The 21,627-nt window shown below is 35.3% G+C and overlaps 5 protein-coding genes across 8 annotated transcripts; 3 read left to right on the plus strand and 2 right to left on the minus strand.

The window, feature by feature from the left end:
- Positions 1-34: 34 nt before the first annotated feature.
- On the minus strand, positions 35-4,092 carry LOC101215973 (LRR receptor-like serine/threonine-protein kinase FLS2). Its single transcript, XM_004134869.3, has 2 exons — positions 776-4,092; positions 35-506 (listed from the first exon to the last, which is right to left on the minus strand). Exons 1-2 carry the CDS (start codon positions 3,903-3,905, stop codon positions 166-168), a joined length of 3,471 nt encoding a protein of 1,156 aa, XP_004134917.1. The 5' UTR covers positions 3,906-4,092; the 3' UTR covers positions 35-165.
- Positions 4,093-6,630: 2,538 nt separating this feature from the next.
- Positions 6,631-10,280, plus strand: LOC101206908 (transcription factor bHLH144). Of its 3 annotated transcripts, none has more exons than XM_004134580.3 (4): positions 6,631-6,857; positions 7,430-7,569; positions 7,872-8,062; positions 8,723-10,280. In XM_004134580.3, exon 4 carries the CDS (start codon positions 9,036-9,038, stop codon positions 9,783-9,785), a length of 750 nt encoding a protein of 249 aa, XP_004134628.1. In that variant the 5' UTR covers positions 6,631-6,857; positions 7,430-7,569; positions 7,872-8,062; positions 8,723-9,035; the 3' UTR covers positions 9,786-10,280. The 3 variants fall into 3 exon arrangements, with proteins under 3 accessions (XP_004134628.1, XP_031743511.1, XP_004134630.1); XM_031887651.1 differs by having other exon boundaries at positions 6,853-6,992; XM_004134582.3 differs by lacking the exon at positions 6,631-6,857 and adding an exon at positions 6,876-7,011.
- Positions 10,281-10,692: 412 nt separating this feature from the next.
- Positions 10,693-14,108, minus strand: LOC101214295 (probable beta-D-xylosidase 2). The gene is made up of 7 exons (XM_031887652.1): positions 13,433-14,108; positions 13,053-13,358; positions 12,789-12,958; positions 12,594-12,694; positions 12,141-12,482; positions 11,585-11,998; positions 10,693-11,501 (listed from the first exon to the last, which is right to left on the minus strand). Exons 1-7 carry the CDS (start codon positions 13,928-13,930, stop codon positions 10,894-10,896), a joined length of 2,439 nt encoding a protein of 812 aa, XP_031743512.1. The 5' UTR covers positions 13,931-14,108; the 3' UTR covers positions 10,693-10,893.
- Positions 14,109-15,105: 997 nt separating this feature from the next.
- On the plus strand, positions 15,106-18,035 carry LOC101209167 (mitochondrial inner membrane protease subunit 1). Of its 2 annotated transcripts, XM_011659983.2 has the most exons (5): positions 15,106-15,314; positions 15,397-15,621; positions 15,785-15,895; positions 17,048-17,111; positions 17,690-18,035. In XM_011659983.2, exons 1-4 carry the CDS (start codon positions 15,186-15,188, stop codon positions 17,108-17,110), a joined length of 528 nt encoding a protein of 175 aa, XP_011658285.1. In that variant the 5' UTR covers positions 15,106-15,185; the 3' UTR covers position 17,111; positions 17,690-18,035. The 2 variants fall into 2 exon arrangements, with proteins under 2 accessions (XP_011658285.1, XP_004134638.1); XM_004134590.3 differs by lacking the exon at positions 17,690-18,035 and having other exon boundaries at positions 17,048-17,421.
- Positions 18,036-18,169: 134 nt separating this feature from the next.
- Positions 18,170-21,223, plus strand: LOC101215731 (agamous-like MADS-box protein AGL29). Its single transcript, XM_011659984.2, has one exon. It carries the CDS (start codon positions 20,053-20,055, stop codon positions 20,923-20,925), a length of 873 nt encoding a protein of 290 aa, XP_011658286.1. The 5' UTR covers positions 18,170-20,052; the 3' UTR covers positions 20,926-21,223.
- Positions 21,224-21,627: the final 404 nt, after the last annotated feature.

A 21,627-nucleotide genomic window follows, 5' to 3' on the forward strand; every position in this document is an offset into this window, starting at 1 on the left:
AGTATTAACTAAAAGCTTAATTTAAAAACTACTCTTGAGCATAAGAATCTATTGAATCCATTAGTCACTGGTTTATAACTAGAACTCGATAAGCTTGACTTGTTGCTCATTTACGAAAATACAATATAATACTGAATATAACTGTCAATACTACTACATTTAAATCTACAATTCATCCCTCTGCAGCTTCAGAAGGATGGACAGAACTCCATTCATGTCAGGTCTATTCTCAGGATTTTGGTCGGTACAGCTTAGTGCTAGTTTGAGCAGTTTTTCTAACCTCGTTTGCTCTTTCGAATCATTCAAGACCAACACAGGATCCAAAACTTGTCTAAGTTCCTCTTTTCCATTAGCTAGAGCTCTCTCTACCAGTTGCTGCAAGCTGATTGGGAGTCCATGGGCTTCAATGGTGGCAGTCGGCCTTTTCTTTGTCAGAAATTCCATCAGTATTACACCAAAACTGAACACATCTACTTTTGTTGTCACTTTCCCCATGTATGCAAACTCTGACAATACGGGATCAGATTCAAATATTTTACCAAAAAAAAAAAAGAAAGAAGAAAGAAAATAGTTTTATCTAATTCAAGTCATTGCTGAATCAACTGAAGTTGCTGCGGATTCAAATATCAAGAGAAGACACCGACCAAGTTCCCTCAATTCAGTTGGCTTATGCCGAATACATGAGACATGGAATGCCAGTTATGCGATTTATTATAATATTTTTGCATGTGGAGTAGTAGACCTTATAATATAGGAATGAACTTTAAAATAGTACCTGGAGCCAGATAACCGATAGTGCCTTCAAAAGCTGCTGAAGAGGAAATATTGCTTGTGTATTGGTTTTGCACCCCCAACACTCTGGCAGTTCCAAAATCGCTCACATGGGCTACCCAGTCTCCATCAAGAAGGATGTTTGAAGGTTTCAAGTCGCAGTGAATGATGGGGAAATCATATCCATGATGCAGGTATTGCATCCCACTAGCAATGGAAACACAAATATCAACCCTCTTTGACAATGGACAACTTATTTGATCTGTTCCGGAGTTATGTATTATCCTATCCAAGTTCCCATTTTCCATGTATTCAAGAACGATAGCCTTCAGCTTCTGACTTTCCCAAGCATACCCAAGTACTTTCACCAAATTCCTATGTCTAAGTTGACAAAGAATTTTGATTTCTCTATTGAAGTAATCATCTGATTCTGCAGCAAAATATTGCAAATTCAATCTTTTTACAGCTACAACCTGTCCATTGTCCAGTTGACCCTTGTAGACAGTGCTTAAAGTACTGGAACCTAGAATGTTTTTATTGGCGAAGTATTCTGTTGTGATCTCCATACCCTTCTTATCAAACCTCTTAAGGGTACATGCAGAATCCATTGATGGTTCAGGATTCTCAATACTTTTAGATTTCTCAAGCTTACAGTATCGTTTTAGAATTAAGAAAATTATAGCCAAGAGTACAAGAATAGACCCAACGGTTATGAGAATTAGTAAGTTCTTTTTTGTTAGAAGTCGCGAATCCTTCTTTCCACAAGGCGGTAAAGACTTGGATCCACAAAGAGCAGGATTTCCTTCCAAGCTAGAAGCATTTATTTTTTTAAATATTCCAGTGTCTGGAACAGGACCTTCTAATTGATTAAAGGAAAGGTTAACATACTTCAATGATGAAAGTTTTTGCGGGATTCTGCCATTGAACTGGTTTTGAGAGAGGTCCAAATAGTACAAATGCTCCAGATTTGCCAACTCTTCAGGGATTTCACCAGCTATTATGTTTCGTGAAAGGTTTAAGTTAGTGAGCATTTTCATTCCAGTAAAAGCATTCCCTGGAAGCCTACCAGAAAGATCATTTCCTGACAAATCAAGGAAGAACAAATTTCTACAACCTCCAATCGTTACTGGAATAGTCCCAATGAGATTGTTGTTTGAGAAGTCAATGGATTGAATCATTTGCAACAACCCAAGCTCAGCTGGAATACCTCCTACCAGGAAATTGTAGGACAAGTTCATATATAGCTGCATATCTTTCATACCTGAGATTAAAACCCCAGGAATTGATCCAGATAGATGGTTGTGGGACAAATCTAACATCACAAGTCGATGAAGATTCCCCATACTTTTAGGTACGGATCCGTTAAACATGTTTCCATGGAGATCCAAATAGGAAAGAAACTCTAGCTTTGAGATGGCATCTGGAATTGGACCTGTGAACTTGTTGTTCTGCAAATGAAGATGAACCAGTTGTTTCAGATCAAATATTTTTTCAGGAATCCTTCCTTCCAATGCATTGTCATGCAAAGAAAGAGCTTGAAGAAGAGAGAGCTTAGACAACTCCCCAGGAATTTGACCTGAAAATTTATTTTCTGCAAGTATTAAAGTGTTGAGTCTGCTTAAGTTGCCAATGTCCCCTGGAATCTCCCCAGAAAATGAATTTGATGCGGCTCTGAAAACTCGAATATTGGAAAGCTTGCCAATATTGGATTTTAACAATCCAGTGAAATTGTTTAGAGCTAGGTCTATGACCTCAAGAGATGAACAATCAAATAAGTCATCTGGGATTTCACCAAAAAACCTATTTGATCCAAGAAAGAGGGAAGTAAGATTTTCAAACTTCCCGAATCCCAGGGGTATTTTCCCTGTCAGCCTATTGGATGAAAGATCAATTATAGAAAGCTGGGTACAATTGGCAATACTAGACGGAATTGAACCCACTAAGAGATTGCTGCTCAATGTCAATCTCTTCAGATTATAAAGCAAACCTAAAGTGGATGGAATCTCACCAGTGAAAAAATTGTAGCTCAGAGACAAATGTGTTAAGTTAGACAAGTTTGTCAAAGATGAAGGAATCATCCCGGAAAATCTATTTGAGTGAAGGGTCAAAACCTGCAATGATCTCAGAGATTCAATATCAGAAGATATAGTTCCACTTAACTCGTTCTCTGATAGAAGCAAATGGGTTAAACCTTTCAACTGTAAGAGAGATTGTGGTATAGTGGAGTTTAACCTATTTTTATATAGACGCAAGGTTTGTAAATGAATCAGAGAGCCTAATTGTGAAGGAATTGGACCACTGAACTTATTGTTGTATAGTTCCAAAGAAAGAAGCTTCTCACATTTACCCATCTCCTCCGGAATCTTCCCAACCAAAGCATTCTCATACAATAAGAGATATTCCAAATTCAACAAATTCCCAATCTCCACTGGTATGTTCCCAGACAAGTTGTTCTGGCTAAGATCTAGACTTTGCAGTGCATCTAGTTTGCCAATAGAGAGGGGAATGGAACCTTCTAGCTTGTTGACATATGCAACCAGAATTTGAAGATTGACTAAGCTTCCTATGTTTGATGGGATTCTGCCGGTGAGATTATTAAATATCACACCGAATCCTAACAAGTTCGTGCAATTGCAAATGCTATCAGGAATGCTTCCCTTTAAGAAGTTATGACCCAAATCAACATATTGCAAGAACCCAAGGTTTCCCAACTGGGGTGGAATGTGGCCTGAAAGAAAGTTTCCGTAAAGAGTTAGCTGAGAAAGGTTGGAACACAAACCCAATTCACCTGGAATCGGCCCGGAAAACGAATTGTCCGATAAATCAAGAACCTGCAGAGCTGAGAGGTTCCCAATAAATGGAGAAATCTTGCCTTCAAGCTGCTGATCAATCAAAGTAATCGAAACGACCCTTTTGGATTCAGAATCACAGATAATGCCAGACCAATTGCAGTAGTGGTCGTTAAGGTCCGTCCAATCAGCAAGTGCTCCCAATGGGTCGAAATGGATGGAACTTTTGAAAGCCTTTAAGGCTTCCAATTCAACTTCCATGGCAGATTGGCGTTGGGCATATAGAACCCTGACTAGAACAAAACTAGCCATCATGAAAATGGCTAAACTAACGTAAGAAGCCATCGTTACTGTTTTCTGAAGGATGACTCTCTCTCTCGCTCTCTCTATACAGACACTTCTTAAGTTTATATACTACAACGACATAAAAATTTGACTTAGTGGAGTATCACATAGATCACAAGTATAGCTCATCAGAATCAAGCATTGACCACAGAGATACAAGAGAAATAGAATACGAAATTTCAAAGCATAAATACAAAAAAGTCGACGATTATGGAACTTACATAGAAAAGTCCAAGCTGTTTGAAATTGCTACTATGAATGTAAATCCAAATCATGGAGAGGTCGGCCATTCTTAGCAATCTGCAAGTAGGCAAGTCAATTGGTTGTAATATGAACCCCGGTTTTCAGTCAACTGCAAGAAGCTGCCAAAATTTGCGAACTCCATTGAAGAGTTTTGTCACCTTGCAGTTGCGGCAGTAGGTCATTGACTGATTTTTCCACGACGATGATTGAGACAATGGCTGCAAATTGGAGTTTATCTTTGCAGAACAGCGTATGTATCAATCAATTTCGGAAATGGTTTTGGTCACATTCATCTTTCAACAATACGTTAATAGAGTTATGAAACGGCAAAATGAAATATCATAATCCGTTATGAATTACGGGAGAGCGCGCCACGTTCCACATGTGTGTGCTTTTTTAATTAAAACTTAGGAGGAAAAATAAACTTTTATTCTTGTTGTTTTTATTAAACAAACAAAAAATAATTTAAGGACTTATTTGATATTAATTAGGGTTCTACACTTTTAGTTATTTTTTAAATTTTAAATTTGTGTTTTTCCTAAATTTTAATTGTGGTTTTTATTATTGTTAGATAAACATTATCGTTTTTAATCAAATCCTAAAAAAAAGAAAACACAATTTCATTTTTAAAAACTATACTTCTAAATTTAATGTTGTTTTAACAATGGTAGTAGGTAGAGAACGAAACATAAAAACGTTACACGAATTCATACATATAGTTTCTATTGTTTCTTTTTTTTTTTTTTTTTTTTTGCTAATACTGACTTTAGTGAAAATGTTTTAATATTGTCAAAATTTTAGTAAAAATAGATTAAATATTAAAGAATCATTGAAAATTAAAAGTTTGATAAAATATGTACAACAAATTTTTTTAGATTTTATCGAAATTAAATATACTTAGTTCCCTCGAACAAACAAATTAAAAATAAATTTTATTATACTTAGTTTTTGACTCAAAAGTCAAATAAATAATCTATGAAGTTGATGAAAACTATCACCAAAATATTATTATTATGATTTTCATTTGCCGACAAACAGACCCCGTGAACTTCCAACTCTCAGTTTGACCATAGAACGTAAACAAAAGTCTTCAAACTTTATAATTCTCAATTTTGAAATTATATTTGTCTCAAAACTCAAAGTCTTTGATCATTCAAAATGTCTTTCTTTTTACTGCTCCCCTCATCCAATCTCATAAGCATAAATTAAATTAAGAATTCATACAAATAATGTTAACAAAAGAAAGGCATGCATTCAATGAAACACGATTATTTAGACATGTTAAATGACACGTTTACGTTCGTATTTAATTGTTCAATCAGATTTATCATCTAATATTCTTTTTGTTATTATTTAAACAAAAGACTATCAATAAAATAAAATTTCAAAAAAATCGGAAATTCAGTTTTCTATCCATCATATTCTCAAATAACAAAATATACAAAATGTAACAAAGTCTATCATAAATAAACTTTAATGATGGATAGATTTTAATAAAATTTTATTATATTAATAAAATTTTAAAATGTAGTAAAAGTTTTGATACTTTAAATTTAATCAATATATTTACAATTCTAATAAAAACATCCCAACAAAAAAAAGTAATATTTTTTACTAAACTAATAGGGGAAAATGACCCATTGTTTAAACAAATTAGATATATCTAATAGACATCAATATTCTCTAATCTTTTAAAATCAATTAAACTGTGTTGGCCTACTAATTTAATAAAAAGTTATTAAAAACATATTATTTACTTTTTAAAGTATAGTTGAAAATAATACAGTTAAACACAAGTTGCAAATCTTTAAATTAAAATAAATTTAAAAGACAGTGTACAACAGTAGTTTGTTGTTTCAAATCACTCAATAAAAATATTGAATACGAAAACTATATATTTCAAAATTAAGAACAGTAGTAAACATAAAAATCATGCTGGAAGTAATGGTAGCATACTTAAAGTCCAACTCTCATGTGTATTAATGATAATATCCTATGGATATAAGTTGATAGAAGGAGAAAATATATGTATAATAAGAATATATATTAACCTGAAACAGGGAAGAATGGGTAAATGTGAGCAACAATGAATATAGGCATGCAGATGAAAGAGTGTTATGTGAAAGTAATAATAAGAAAAAGAATAGTGTAGTGAGTACTGAGTGCAATTAAACCTACTCCATATTCCAATACCTAAAAATGATCCATTTAGGGCCCAGGTTTAGTATTTAATATGGTGATTACAAAAAAGGATTAAGAAAGCATAGTCAAAACGGAAATGAAAAATTTGAATTAATTTAGAGTTTGATAAAGAAAAGAAAGAAAGAAAGAAAGAAAGAAAGAAAGGCCACACGAGGAGTTGTTTTCACGATACGCATTTGTCAAACTCCGTGGACCCCACTGCTCCATCCGATCACGCGTGATTGATCCAACGGTTGTAATAGCATCCCATAATATACGGAAATCATTTCCATCCAACGGCTCTCAGCTCTCTGGGTTTGACTATTGTCTGTCTCGCTATACATGATGCACAGATTCCAACAAAGAAAATTTTCTTAAATACTCTCTTACCCCTACTCTCTTTCTCTCTCCCATTCTTCCTGCCAGATCTTTACCTTGCAGACCAAATCTGGGCACTGATCTACCGAACTCTTACCAAAAATCGTCCGATCCTCTTCGTTTTTCTGCCTGATTCAGCTCTCCAATCACGTGGGTGAAATTTCTTGTTTCCTTTTTTCAGGAAACTTCGTTGATTTTCGATTCTTCTAGCTTGCTCTAATGGAGACCTAGGGCACCTTTGATTTGTTCCGCTTCTCTTAATTGCTGGGATGTGTACTGGGAGAAGTTAATTTTCGACTGATTTGTACTTCCTTCTGCTGTTTTTCTTTTTTCTTTTTCTTTAATTATTGTTCTTGTCTGGGGGGTTTTCTTTCCATTGTGCTTTCCTAAATTTAACTTGAAATTACTGTGTTATTGACTCTGATCTTTCTCTGTGTTTTTGGGTTGTTTTGTACTCGATTCCTTTTGTTATTGTGTATGATACTGAGAAAGTTAGATAATATGAATGATTTCGATGGTCGGTCAGGTTCTATTCAGGGGAGAGTGGACATCTAACCTAGATTAGCGAGTTCTTTTGTCTTTTAACTTGTAATTATGCATACAAACGTTGTTTGCTTAACTTTAATGCACTTTGTCTGTGGTCATTGGATGGGAGTTCGTGTTTTACATTTGTTAAACTGTACATAATGTTTCTCTTTTGCTTGCTTTCTTCTTCATTTTAGGATTGGGTTTGTCTTTGCAATTAAGTGGAATTGGAGAATAGAATCAAGATGCCGTGGACAGCCTCTTTGGTGAATTACAGCAGCAAGTGTGTTCGCTTGGTGGTCTTCTTTCGTGTCATTCTGTAATTTGTTTTGCATTGGTGAGATTTCTGGAACGAATCCAATTATGTTGATTACCGTACTTAAGTAGACGGTTAAGAAGTTGTGTAAGTCTTGGAGGTAGAATATTTCTTATTAGTATATCAAAACTATGATCATTCGTAGGCCTTGTATTCAATTTCCAAGGCTGAAAGTTGAGCTCTGATGGGCTTAACTTTTCGGTTTTCAAAGGTTAAGATCGCCCATGGAAAAATATGACTGATTTTTGTGTATTTGTCAATATTATTATCGTGCTTGTGAAATTTAGAAAGTGATTAAGCTATTTGCTTATGGTTATGTGCAGGGGGAAATTAAAACGTTGACTTTGTTAGTCTATCTTCCTTTTGCGGTTAATTCACTTTTATCTTACTGGTTGGAGGAGTGAGAATGTACATTGGTATTACGGGAAAGAGAAACAGAGCTGTTGAGGAGATTGGGAAAGTTAACATGAGTGTTGGAATCATTGCCTACTACCAAGTGATGCAAGTTTGCCAGGTAAACCACACTCTTTATATTTTACACTCCGGTGCTTTGTTTGCTGTCTACACTTCACATTACACATTTGAAGCGCCTGAATTTTGATGTTGTTAGCTGTCTCTTTGCTCGTGAAAAATATCTGTCAACTTCAAAGTTAAAATGATTAAGTACTTTCACCTTAGCTCCTATTTTTTCTCCAGCCTTTCTCCAGCCTTTCTCCAAGTAGCTATAGTTAACAAATAATAATTAATGACGAGGGGAGTTTTTACTTGCAACAATATTCTAGATACTGGTGTTTGTTTCTAATGTTCTTTCTTTTGATTGTTTAATAGCTAAACTAAGGCATTCCAAATATTAAGCAAGCATACACATGCATTTTGCCATTTCAAATTTAAGATTTTGTATTCTGATCCCATGTTTACTGTATCTCAAAGAAGTAACTTCGTTTCATAGCTGTTTGTTGCTACTTGTTTGGAATTGTAGTTTCAAAAATTGGTCACTGGTGAATTGTTCAATTTGCCGCAAATCCTTTTTATCCATCAGTAAATTCCCTGAGCACATTATTGAATAAACTAATACTTTATGTGAACATTTGATTGTCTTTACTGCTTCTGTTGGAGTACTAAAGTTCATCTTTAAGTTTCCTGTTATTGACGACTTTCAATTTGTTCCTTACAGGCTGAGTACTTCCGCCAGTTGCTAAAACCTGTCACGTAGGATAACATTGCAAAAAGTATTTGGACATTGGGGAGTTGGGTGGACTGGCCTCCAGTTGTGCTAGAGTGAAGAAATGAAATATTTCTTTCCTGTTTGTCTTTAATTTGATATAAAGATCTTGCTTAAATTTAAATGGCAACATATAGAGTTGCTGTGTAGTCTTCTCGTTAGTTAACATCCCATTTTAATTTTCGTAATATAATAGCAAGCTCTCCTGGGAGAAGACACGATAACCTGAAGTTTGGAGAGTTTCCCGTTTGTTTGTTTCTTTTCAATGGACTTCATGCAGAGTGACCTCAACTTTTACCTCAAGAAGGCAACGCATCCCACAGCAACCCAGGGGGACGATAATCATATGCAGATTCCTCTGTCATCTGCCTTTCCTTCTGTTTTGCCTCCTGGGAGAAAGAACTTGGGACCTTTCAATACTGTTGAGTTTCAACCTTCTGAAGTTTGTCCCCAAAATTTCATCATCTTTGACCACACTGACAATCGAAGCCAAATCATGTTTCATCCTGCACTTGCCAACAAACTCAGTGGTCCTACTGCAAATATGTGCTCAAAGTATATCCAAAAGAACTTCTGCGTCAATGACAAGCATCACGAAGATAGAGAAATATCATCTCCTTTGATGGAGGATTTGGACGATATCGATGCATTATTGAGCTTGGAAAACGAAAATCACGAGGACCTTGATGGATCTGAAGATGACGAGGTCAGCACTGCAAGATCTCATTTGAATTATGGAAATCAATCCCCCGATTCTTCATCCTCCTCCACTTACAGCTCAAAACCCAGGAAGAATCACTCATTTAATCCTGTCCACAAGTCGTCAAGCAGTGGAAGCAGCTGCAACAGCGACGTGAAACAGTTAAAACTGAAGAAAATGGTGAGAAAACTGAGAGAGATTCTCCCCGGTGGTTACCAAATGACAACAGTTGCTGTTCTAGACGAAGCTGTTAAATACCTGAAGTCTCTGAAGGACGAGGTGCAGAAACTCGGAGTCGGGGGCTTGGAGAACTAAGGCTCAAAGTACGCCTTATGGTTGCATCAGCTATAGAACTCTGTATGGATTCTCATATCCTGATTTTCTCTCTGCCACCTATTACAAAATAAAAAGGATTCCCATAATGTTTCACGTCACAAGAGATTACTATCTGTCTTCTGAATGTTTCGAGTTTCATACACCTGTGTGAATGTGGAACCAAGATTCCTTGTCAGGCTCCAGGACCTATGGTTTTCGTGTTTTTGCTTCCATCTCGAGAAGTTCTGGGATTGATCTGCTGTTTCTATTGGCATTTGTTGTGTTTGCCGAATGTTATCTTTGATTTAAGATTGCTGTGTACTTTCTATTTTGCTTTGAACGTCTGCCTATTATCTTGATATCTAATCCAGAATCCCTATCAATGGCTTCTTCATCTGTATTTGGAAAGATATTGAAAGATCCTCATCATAAATGTTACTCTTGTGGTTTCAGAGAATCTAGCTACAGAAAATTATAATATTTTGGCTCTTCTTATTCTGGAGATATTGATTTTTTATTGTTAAATTAATTTATTGCACTGTAGGTATTCGATTAATATAGAAAGAACTTCTGAACTGACTTATGAAAGGCGAAATTTTTTGATTAATTGAAATTATTGTTACTCAATTAAGATGAAGAACAAGATTCCGAACATAGTTATAAAAAAAAATCCCTTACTAAATTAATTATAATACCTTTCATACCAGTGATAGATGCCTTTATTTATGTTACAAATGGCTTAGGTTAGGACAGTGCGGAATTGAACTCCATCTCTTTGTTTGAACGAAGAACCTCGTGACTTCCAAACTAACATCCATTGCATATAACAAAATGCATATTGTTAATTTCATGGAATTATGAAGTCTGAAATTGTGTATGGTCTCAGTTTGTAAAGAGAAATAAAAAATAAAAAAATTCTATCAGAACAATATTTTATTTAACATCATCAATCACTGAAAAGAAAAGAAAATGGTGGGTACATCACAAGGTTACAAACTCGTCAGATCTAACCGTCTTCTTCTCATCTCTACGTCCATACCAAAAAACCTGACCTACCCTCTATGCAGAAACCCTAAACTCCCAGATACCAAATAACCTAACCCTAATTCTAATTAAAGCTAAGCTCCACTGGGAAAGATACTTCTCCATCTCCGACCACAATGGTGTGCCCACCCGCCGGCAGCAGATTGTACCCTGTAAAATCAACAAGCCCCAAGCTTTTACAAGCATTCAACTTAAACGTCACCGTTTCGCTATCCCCGGCTTTCAGAAACACCCTCTGGAATCCAACCACCTGCTTTATATGTGTCGAAGAAATTCCACCTGGCGGAACCGAGTACACTAGCAGCACCTGGCTGCCGTCTCTCTCGCCGGTGTTCTCAACTTCCATTTGGAATTCGATCTCCTCGGTGCAAGTCAGGTCGTCCACTAGGACGGCGGGGCATTCGGGCTTGAAGGTACCGTTGGTGTAGGCGATGTCGCGGCATTGAGTCCTGTTGCTGAGATCGATGGCGATGGACCGTTTGGCGGAAGTTAGGTTATGGAGGAAAAAGGTGTAGCTGAGGCCGTGGCCGAATGGATAGACGACGGGACCGTCGTAGAATTTGTAAGTTCTTCCTGGATATCCAAGGCTTTTCACTGGCCGGAGCGGCATTGATGTCATTGGAAGCTGGTACACGTAGTCGTTTTCATACCATGTCAATGGTAATCTTCCTCCTGAAATGAGACAACAAAATCTTAGCTCTAATTTCATTTATCTCCTTGGATTGATAAGTTAGGGTATATTTGATCTTTTTGACCTGGGTTGAATTTTCCGAATATGACGTCGGCAATGGCACGACCGCCCTCCTCGCCTGGATATCCAGCCCAGATAATGGCTTTGATGTTGGAGTTGTTCTTAGCAAAAGATACGTCAATACCGCCGGCGGACAAAATGACAAGAACAACTGGGCCCTTAGAGACAGTTGCAACTTGTTGAACGAGTTGAGTTTGGTATCCAGGAAGAAGAAGATCAACTCTGTCCAAGCTCTCTGCTTCAATGGACAAATCAATACCAACAAAAATCACAGTTGCATCAGAGGTCCTGGCTGCCTCCATGGCTCCAAATATGAAGGTATCGTTTTTGCAAGCAACACTATCACACCCCATTTGGTATTTCACTTTTGCATATTCTGATAGCCCATCCATTGGGGAATTCATTCTGCATGGCACTCCTGCAATAGAACAAAAACAGAACATTTAGATTATTACGAAATTCAAATGTTTTAAGTTAATGGGTTAGGATAAATTTCATATTTGATTGAAGAACATTGAGTTAGAGAAGGAAAAGGTAGAGTTTTGAGCTTATAATTTGACCTGCATAGTTGCCAAGCATGGCAGAAGTGGCATTGGCATGGGGCCCAACAACAGCTAGGGTTTTATAATTAGAAGGATCAAAAGGCAAAGTGTCATTATCGTTCTTGAGTAAAACAGTTCCTTGTCTAGCAGCTTCAGTGGCCAATTCAATGTGTTCATCAGAGCAAATATCTGGTTTTCCAAGTGATTCGAAACCAGTGTTTCCATCAAAGTACCCAAGTCTCATTAGAACAACGTAGAGATTGTTTAGAGCATTGTCAATGTTTCTCATCCCAACTTTCCCTTGCCTTACTGTGGATTCTGTGTAATTTGGGTAAATTTGACCACAATCCAAATCCAACCCTGAAATTTTACATTGGAATAGTTTAAATTTGATTCATGGGGTTTGATAAAAAAGCAGAAAAGGATCCACCCAGAAGAAGGGACTTAAAAGTGTAAGGTAGAAAAATTTACCTGCTTTGAGAGTTTGAGCAACGGCATCTTCATTTGTGTCTTGTAGATAATGTGCATCTTCTACCATAACTTTAACTGAGTCACAGTCTGAAACAATGTATCTGAAAAGAGAAGAAAATAGAAAAATATTATAATTCATCCACCGGAGTCTAAGGGACATTTATGTGGTTTGTTATCATCAATTAATTATTATACCCATGAAGACCCCAATTGCCTCTAATGGTGTCCTTCAAGAGAACTGGATCAGCACAAGTTGGAATGCCATTAACTCTGTTGTAAGAGCACATTACGCTGCTAACATCTCCCTCCTTAACACACATCTCGAATGGCTTATTGAATGTCTCCAACATATCTTGTTCAGTCACCTAATTCACATTGTTTGAAAACGTTAATATGGACATAAATTATGTTTATTGTTTCTTATCCATTTCTATTGATTTGTAACAAGTTTTTTCTTACCCTAGCATCAAAACTGTAACGTTCAACACCGAGCCAATTGTCAACATCATAAGCAGCATAGTGCTTGCAACACGAAGATACTTTTAGAGGCCTAGAGTTCAAATCTGTAACATTCTCAGATCCTTCCACATCTTGGAGACCTCTAACGTAATTCTTAGCATATTTGCCAACGACAAAAGGGTCCTCGCCGGGGGTTTCAACAGTTCGTCCCCATCTTGGGTCTCGAATCACATTGATGGTTGGACTCCAGTATGTCAATCCAGCTCTCCCTAGGTTGTACATTGCTCTTGCTTCCGTTGAAACTGCCTAATCAAACCAACACACCAAGTTTTCAGTCAAGCCATTAAACATGCTCTAAAGGTTGAGCGTTCCAACTTTACCTGCCCAATTGTTTTCCAAAGATCTTCATTGAAAGAAGATGCAGTGGTAATGACATTGGGGAAGCTTGTAGCACCTGGCACAACTTTGTCAAATTGGGTACCGGGACCGACGTTAGAGACGCCATGGAGAGCCTCACTCCACCAATTGTATGGTGGCAAGCCAAGGCGGTCTACTCCAGAAGCTACATGTCCAAGCTGAGCAGCTTTCTCAGACAATGTCATTCTATCTATAAGATCCTTAGCTCTCTCAGGGAAAGAGAGAGATGAATCGCAGAAGCCAAATGAAGAAAAGTCTAAGCCAAGTTTGTCATATCTAGAGGGATCACAAACAAAAGTGAAGTTGTTAACGGCAGGAGGATCATCAAGGAGACTTCTTCTTGGGAAAACTCTCGCATTGGCTGTGAAAATGAAGAACAGAGAAAGAACTGAAATCATCATGATTGGTGAGCTCGCCATTTTGGCTGTGTTTACTGTATAGACACAGAAAGAGTTCTCCATTTATAGTGAAGCTTCAGAAATAGTTTGTTATTTAGTTAAAGATTATTTTTTGTTGAGATTTCAATTTGGTTGTTATGATATCAAAGCTCAAAAATCGCTTACTTCTTAACTGAATAAAATTTTAGTTCTAAATTTTGGCTATATTATTTAAACAAATCCAACCCATGTTGATACATTCAACATACTCCATACACTAATTGGTGGAAAATACATGCAGAAAAAGCACCATCTATATATATAAGCATCAAAATCGAATAACTGTTTAATATATTTTTATATGCTTTAATAGTTTTTTTCTATATAGTTAACCAATTGACTCTCAAATATTGAAGAGGGTTGAGAAGAAAGCTTTGAATTTGAAGTTTTACAATGGAGGTAGGTAAAGTGGGACAAAGGTAGTGATAAACTATTTTTATGATTTTGTAGTTATTCTTTCACTTATCTTCGTATGCTTCACAAGATTTCAACAATTTAAAGATAGACAAAGATAGTGATAAACTATTTTCATGATTTTGTAGTTTATTTTTCATTTATAATCTTTGTATGTTTAACAAAGTTTCAACAATTTGGAGGTAGACAAAGTGAGACAAAGATAGTGATTAAGTGAGACAAAGATAGTGATTAATTATTTTTATGAATTTGTAGTTTATTTTTTATTTTTAGTAAGTATAGGGTTTATAGTTTTTTTTTTTTTTTTTTTTTTTTTTTTTTTTTTTTTTTTTTTTTTTTTTTTTGTAATCTACCCCATAAAGATAACTAAAAATTCACATTTATCAATTAATGTGTAACCTTAAATCTATACTAATTGGACCATCGGAGTATTAATAAATGCACATCTCAATTCCAACGGGAGGTTTGGTCATTTTTCTATTTTTTTTATGGATTTCTTACTTCCAGTTTTTTGGTTTATCAATTATTAAGGTTGGTTAGTTATTTATAAAAAGGTTTGCATATTGTAGTGTGGGTATTTATTACATTCAGAAATTATCAATTGGCTAATTAGTTTTCTAAACCTAAAATCAATTTGTCATTTTTTTTAATAATACTTTAACAATTGCTATTCGTCTGTAGCCCCTGGAAATTTTATTTGGGCCGATTTTGCCTTAGAAACCCAATTTGATTAATTGGGCCTACATTGGCCCAATAAAACCAACTGGGAAAGCAAAACCGTGACCAACCCCGACGCTGAGCTTTGACCAATGGTTACGATTCTTCTTCGTCTGTAGACTGCAAAAGCTAAGGTCGATAGTTAAAAATGGCGGGACTGAGAAAACTGGCGCGATTGAAACCCATAGTTAATGAAGCATTGGCCGGAACAATTTTTGTAGGGAAGTTATTCTGTGGCCTTCATGTCATCAACACTTACATCTGCACAGCCACTTTCGTAAGTTCAAACTTTTTGCCTCTGTGAAATCAATGTCTCAGAATCCTCATTTTGAGGGCTTAGTTGATTTTTCTATGTGTAGACCTACGGTCCCAGCATGCTTCCTACTCTTAACCTAACTGGTGATTTCGTCTTGGCCGAGCGACTCTCCACTCGCTTTGGCAGAGTCGGTGTTGGAGACATTGTCCTCGTTAGATCTCCTGAGAATCCTCGTAAAGTAGTGGGTAAGCGCTTGATTGGAATGGAGGGTGATTCTGTTACCTATGTTGTAGACCCGAAGAACAGTGATTGGAGCGAAACTGTTGTGGTATGGATTAGGTGATTAGAATTGTTATTCCGTGCCTGAATTTGGCTGAAGTTTCTTAAATTGTGCGTGTTTTTTTAATTAGTTTGCTAAGATTTGTGCCGTAATTTGGCTACTTTGGTATTAACTTTCACTTATAATATTGATGTGGAATGTCTTTTTGTAGGTTCCTAAGGGGCATGTTTGGATAGAGGGAGATAATATCTATGATTCGAGAGATTCAAGAAATTTTGGGGCCGTTCCATACAGTCTTCTACAAGGGAAAATATTTTGGAGGGTAAGTGGGATGAATTTCCTTTTTTCCTCATTTGGTTGCGTCTTGAAGGACAAATGTTATAATTCAGTGTCATCATGCAAAATGGTTGTTGATTCCGTAAGAGTGTGCACGGGTTTTATGGTTGCGTTCTGTTTGCATTCAGAGTATAAGGTGATAATGGAGTTGAAAGTGTGAAATGTTGGAAGAAGTCCTGGATGATGCATCCAATTGTACATTCAAAGATCAACACTAGAGGAATTACCCTATACTAATAACACTCATCATTTTTTGTCCTATTACGGGTTGTTTGGCCCACTGAATGGAGTTAATGTGTTAGATTTAGTCAGTTTATGTTTGGAATGTAGAGTTATAAGATGAAGTTCCTAAATATGTGAAAAGTATAAAAAGATAGGGAAATGAAGCTACAATGTGAAAAGTAGAAAAATCAAAGAAGATGATGTTACTCTATAATAGTGTTTACAATTGAAGCTAAGTTGTGTACATAACCTTAGATGTTGGGTGGCCCTTAATTGTTCGAAATGTAAATGGTCTAGTGGTAAAAAAGAGACTAGTCTCAATAACTAACTAAGAGGTCATGGGTTCAATCCATGGTAGTCTCTCATTTAGGAATTAATTTCCTACAAGTTTACGTGGACACCCAAATTTTGTACGAGAGAAGTTGGGTTTGTATGGGAGAATGTGAAACTGCTAGTGAAAACACTTTTCTTCTTTCAAAATTGCAATTAGAAACTTCGATTCGAAGGCATGTGTAAGTTGAAACTATCCCATTTGCAAGAAAATAATTTTGGAAAAAACGGTTGAATCGTTTGTTGTCTTGGAAATTCATGAAAACAAACTAAAAGTTGTAAGCGAAAACTAGTCCTCAGGGGTCTAAAAGTTAGCTCATTTGATGATATTTGCGCAATAGATGCATAGGAAACATTTGTAACTCACACAAACATCTTCCCTGTGTTATGTATACCACTACTCATATATCCAGCCCTATATTTCAGTGAAAATATGAAGGACACAGTAGTTTTTTACTTGTCAATCTTTTACGTATTGTTGCTTTAGTGTTTATCAATTTGATCATCGACTTTTTGTTGTAGTTATGTTAGTACATGTAATTGCTTACATAGTCTTAAAATAGCTGTCAAAATCTGGTTTGTGTAGATATGGCCACCAAAGAGTTTTGGACAGTTGGAGAAGAGAAAATCAAACGAGACAGTCTTATGAGGTGAGCTCAGCTGCTCTTCAACCATAGATGCGTTAACGTCCACTTGTTGTATATCTTTTTCATTTCGGATTTTTTCTCTGACATTCTCATCTCATGCTTCTTGTTGTTTGGGCTAAATATTTGAGCACTTGGCTGTATCAAATATGGCAGGCAGTTAGATTCTTGATCCTTTCAAAATATTTCAAATTTTATTTGAATTCTGGACAGAGAAATAGTTTGATAGGAACACTACTAAGGCTAGCTTGTTTATTGAAACTAAAGTATGTTACAACTATTATTCTATTTCAATCATGACTTTTATTATAGTAAACATAAAAATCAAGAACTAGGCAAACTCCCATTAAAACTTGTGAGAATTTGCTCTTTTCATCGAACCAAATTAGTAGAAATAGTTTTTTATCACATTTTTTTCCCTTTAGTTGCAAGTCAAAGGTATTCTCATTTGTTTGTTTGTGGAGGAGGGTGGGGTGGGGGGGAATAATAGAGATGGTTTCTTGTGCTCTGATGTTGGATAATAACACTTGGAAAGAAATTTCACAAGTGCTTTTTGTGCTCTTCTGTTTTTTCTCTATATTCAGAAGTTATGCTGATGTGGTCACTCAAGGTCGTCCTTGTCGATATTGATGATCCACGCAGTGAAGGTAAATTCTTCATTAAGCATTATTAACCTTTTGAAGGAGCTCCCTTTTATGGATCTTCATGCATTGGTTCTTTTCAGAAGTCTTTCTAGATTTCTTACTGTATACTATTGAAACTGAAGCTTTTGCTGACTAAACATTCCCAATCACTTCACTTCGGCATAACAAATCATCTCGTAAATGTTTTAAAGCTTTGAACAACAATTGAACGGAATTGATGAACAGATTCTTGAATAATGTTTACATGTTTCCATTTTTTAGTAAGAGGATGACAGTATTTTGAATCGATGGCAATGTATGATGTTTTTGGGTCATGAAAATTGGTAAATTACATGGAAGGTAAAAAGTTTTCTGAAAAAAAAAAAAAAACTATTTAATTCTTAAAGATATTTAAGTAAATTGTTTATGTTTTATGAAAGAAAAAATTTACTGATTACATCATAATTTTAAAACCGTGGGGGGATTACTACTAGCCCATAGAAAACAGCAGTATACAAGGATAAAGATTCCTTCTACGAGGAACAACTTTTATTTAAAAAAATAGGAAGAGGAAAATAACTTCTAAATTGAAATTGTGAATAAATAAAAATCAAATTATACTTGGCTTAGAGGTTTGTATCACTTAAAATTCTAAACAATTAGTTGCATGATCTTGTTTAGTAATAATTTCTATTTTTTTAGACACACTGTCTAATGTTACTTTGCTTCTATATTTCTTACTTGTTATTGACCTTCTACCAATATTTTAGAAAATCAAAGTTAATTATTTAGAACTAAAAAAAACAATAAAATTTATTTTAATTTTTGAAATTTGGCTAAAAGGGTTGATTTTCTTTAGTTTTCAAAATTGAACAACATTGGTAGAAAAATATCTAATAAAGTAAAGAATAATTCTGAGGTGGGAGGGATGCATATAAACATAATGACTTGATTATCAAAAATTAAAAATTGAAAATCAAATTGTCACCAAAACAATGCCTGAGGTATTAGGATTTATTTGTACTTGAAGGAATATTAGAGATAAAGGTTAGAATCTAATTGTCATCTTAGATTTAACATTTCCGTTTTACTAAAGTAAATCTTAAACTTGACTAATGAACTTTATATATATATATATATATATCTATATATATATTCGTAATCAAATGGTTAGAGTTCTTTGAATGAGTGGATGAAATTATTTTTGCATGTTAGTTAATTTATCAATTTTCTTTCTTCAATCACTGGGACAATATGAGTTGATGAATTCGAAAACGATACCTTTTGATTATAAGATAAATGTCATTTGACCAATATAGACTGTGTACATAAATTTCAATTATGCCAAAGAAATAACCATTTATTGTTAATAAAATATCAAATCATAAGTTTAATCAATGAAACTTTCATCATTCTGATTAATTAGCTATATCTCTAAATTAAAAAAAAAAAATCTAGCATCTTCAAATTTCTGTCTAAAAAATATTTGACATGTTCAACCTTCTACAAATGACCTAAATATTAAACATGACATCAAATGTTGTGATGAATATGGATATTCACCTTAAAATTCAAGTTTTCACATCAAAAACTTCAACACTATGTGTTCATTAGTTTTGTAAATTTGAGATTATGTCAAATTGTTAATTGAATACAAATATTGTTAAAGAGATTTTATAACAAACATTTTGGGGTGTTTGATGCATATTATTATAGTTTGAGTTATTATAATCTATATTTAGGAAAGTAAGAAACATTGAAAGGAGGGAGTGAAGTATAGTGATATATATAAGAGACGAGAGATGAAGAATAATGAAAAGGAGTGAGGAATAGAAGAAATAAGGAAAAAAGTAGAATTGTGATAATCTTTAGGACAAATATGGAGTGGGCTAAAACGACTCTTTAGGATTTTGAGACAACTTTAGACCCAAAATTTAAAATTTTAAAACTAAATTAGATACTTAGAATACACAAGCTTGTACAAAAACTAGATTTAATTTAACCTAGATTAATTAAGAAAATAAACAAAATGAGTGAAACATTTTGAATGGGTGGCTGCCCATTGTATAGAAAGAGAGGGCCAAATAGTATGAAAACCCACTAAGAAATTAGTGTAGAGTGTGAGGAAGAAGAGGCCAACTCAGATATTTAAATGCCTTAACGTTGTTACAACACAAACCTCACTCCTTTCCACTACTTGCTATATATGTCAATCCAAATCCAACACCAGAACATAAAGATAATATCATAACATTCAAACCAAAAGAATAATCCCTCAAATTCTCCATCCCCATCTTCCTCAAAACACAACTCTTGTTCCTCTCATGGACTCCTCCGCCCCAAACGCCCCCGTTGCCGGCAACAAGAAGCAAACAAAGGGACGACAAAAGATCGAAATGAAGAAGATCGTAAACGAAGACGATCGGTTAATTACATTTTCCAAACGGAGGTCAGGCATCTACAAGAAGGCAAGCGAATTAGCTACCTTATGTGGGGCTGAAGTTGGAGTTGTTGTGTTTTCGCCTGCAGGAAAGCCGTTCTCGTTTGCACATCCATGCATTGAAACCATCGCAAACAAATTTCTGAATGGCAACAAGAACAACAAGGGAAACAACGATGATAACAATAACAACGGCGATAGTAGCAGCAGCAACAACAACAACAACAATAGCAACAACAACAACAACAGCAACGCAGCGCACCCGCTCGTAGAGGCTCACCGACGAGTGAGAATCAACGAGTTGAACCAGCAACACAATCAACTTCTAAGCCAACTAGATGCAGAGAAAGAGAAAGGAAAAGCACTTGAGAAGCTAAAAAGGGTAAGAGGAAATGGGAGAGGTTGGTGGGAAACTCCTACAGAAGAATTGGGAATAGAGGAATTGCAAGAAGTGGATGCATCATTTGGAGAAATATATTCAAATGTGTGTCATCAACTGAAACAAAGAGGAGTTATTGGATGTTGTTCTTATAATAATTATAACAACAATATGAATAATTCCTCTATGGGATTTCCATTAACTAATGATCAATTAGGGGAAGAAACAATTCCTTTTAACATTTTGGCAGGAAACGTTCCTCCTCCTCTTTTTCCTCTTCCTCCCCCACCTCCTTATCTTCCTCCTCCTCCTCAATTTGATTTCGGAGAACAACAACAGCATCCTCATCCTCATCCTCCTCCTCATCCTCATCCATGAAGTGAAAACGGGAAGGATCACCATCAAATTTGTCAAAGTCTTCGTGTTTGGGTTTTTATTTCATGTATCAATAATAATCATGTTGTGTTTTCTTAATTGTGTGTTTGTGTCTTTGATCAGGTCTTCTATGAGTCTAAAAGTTGTTTACTTCTTTTGTGTGTTTGTGTGTCTGTGAGTGTTTTAGGGGAAAGGAGAGCTAGGGTTTGTGTTTTCATGACACCTTTTCTCTGTCTTCCCATTTGACTAATATGCACTATGAAACATCTTTGTTTTTCTATAAGCTAGTTTATTTGTGGTATCTACTTATCTACTTTAAATTTGTCGACTTGAACATAGCTTAACCGATCCTTTTTAACATATGTTGATCTTGACCTAAAAACATCCTTGAACTCTTATTTTGATGTAGTAGATTTGTGATTACACCAAATTCATTGTCAAATAACTAGGAAACATGAATGACCGAATCACATTTGAATGAGAAAGATCTCGAGGACATGAAAGTAATGTTAAAGTAAAACTTAAAATAATTAAAAGTTACTACCTATACCAATTAACAAGGTGGATTTTCCTTTTCGATAGCTTGATTATAGAAACTCAAAGTTAAGTACTCTTATCTTAGAATAATTCTATGTTGGGTGACCTTCTGGTAATTTTTCTAAAATAAATGTGAATGAGGGCAAAGTATGCTGAAATAACTCGTGT

The sequence above is a fragment of the Cucumis sativus genome, chromosome 6, assembly GCF_000004075.3.
Source record: "Cucumis sativus cultivar 9930 chromosome 6, Cucumber_9930_V3, whole genome shotgun sequence".
Classification (NCBI taxonomy): domain Eukaryota; kingdom Viridiplantae; phylum Streptophyta; class Magnoliopsida; order Cucurbitales; family Cucurbitaceae; genus Cucumis; species Cucumis sativus.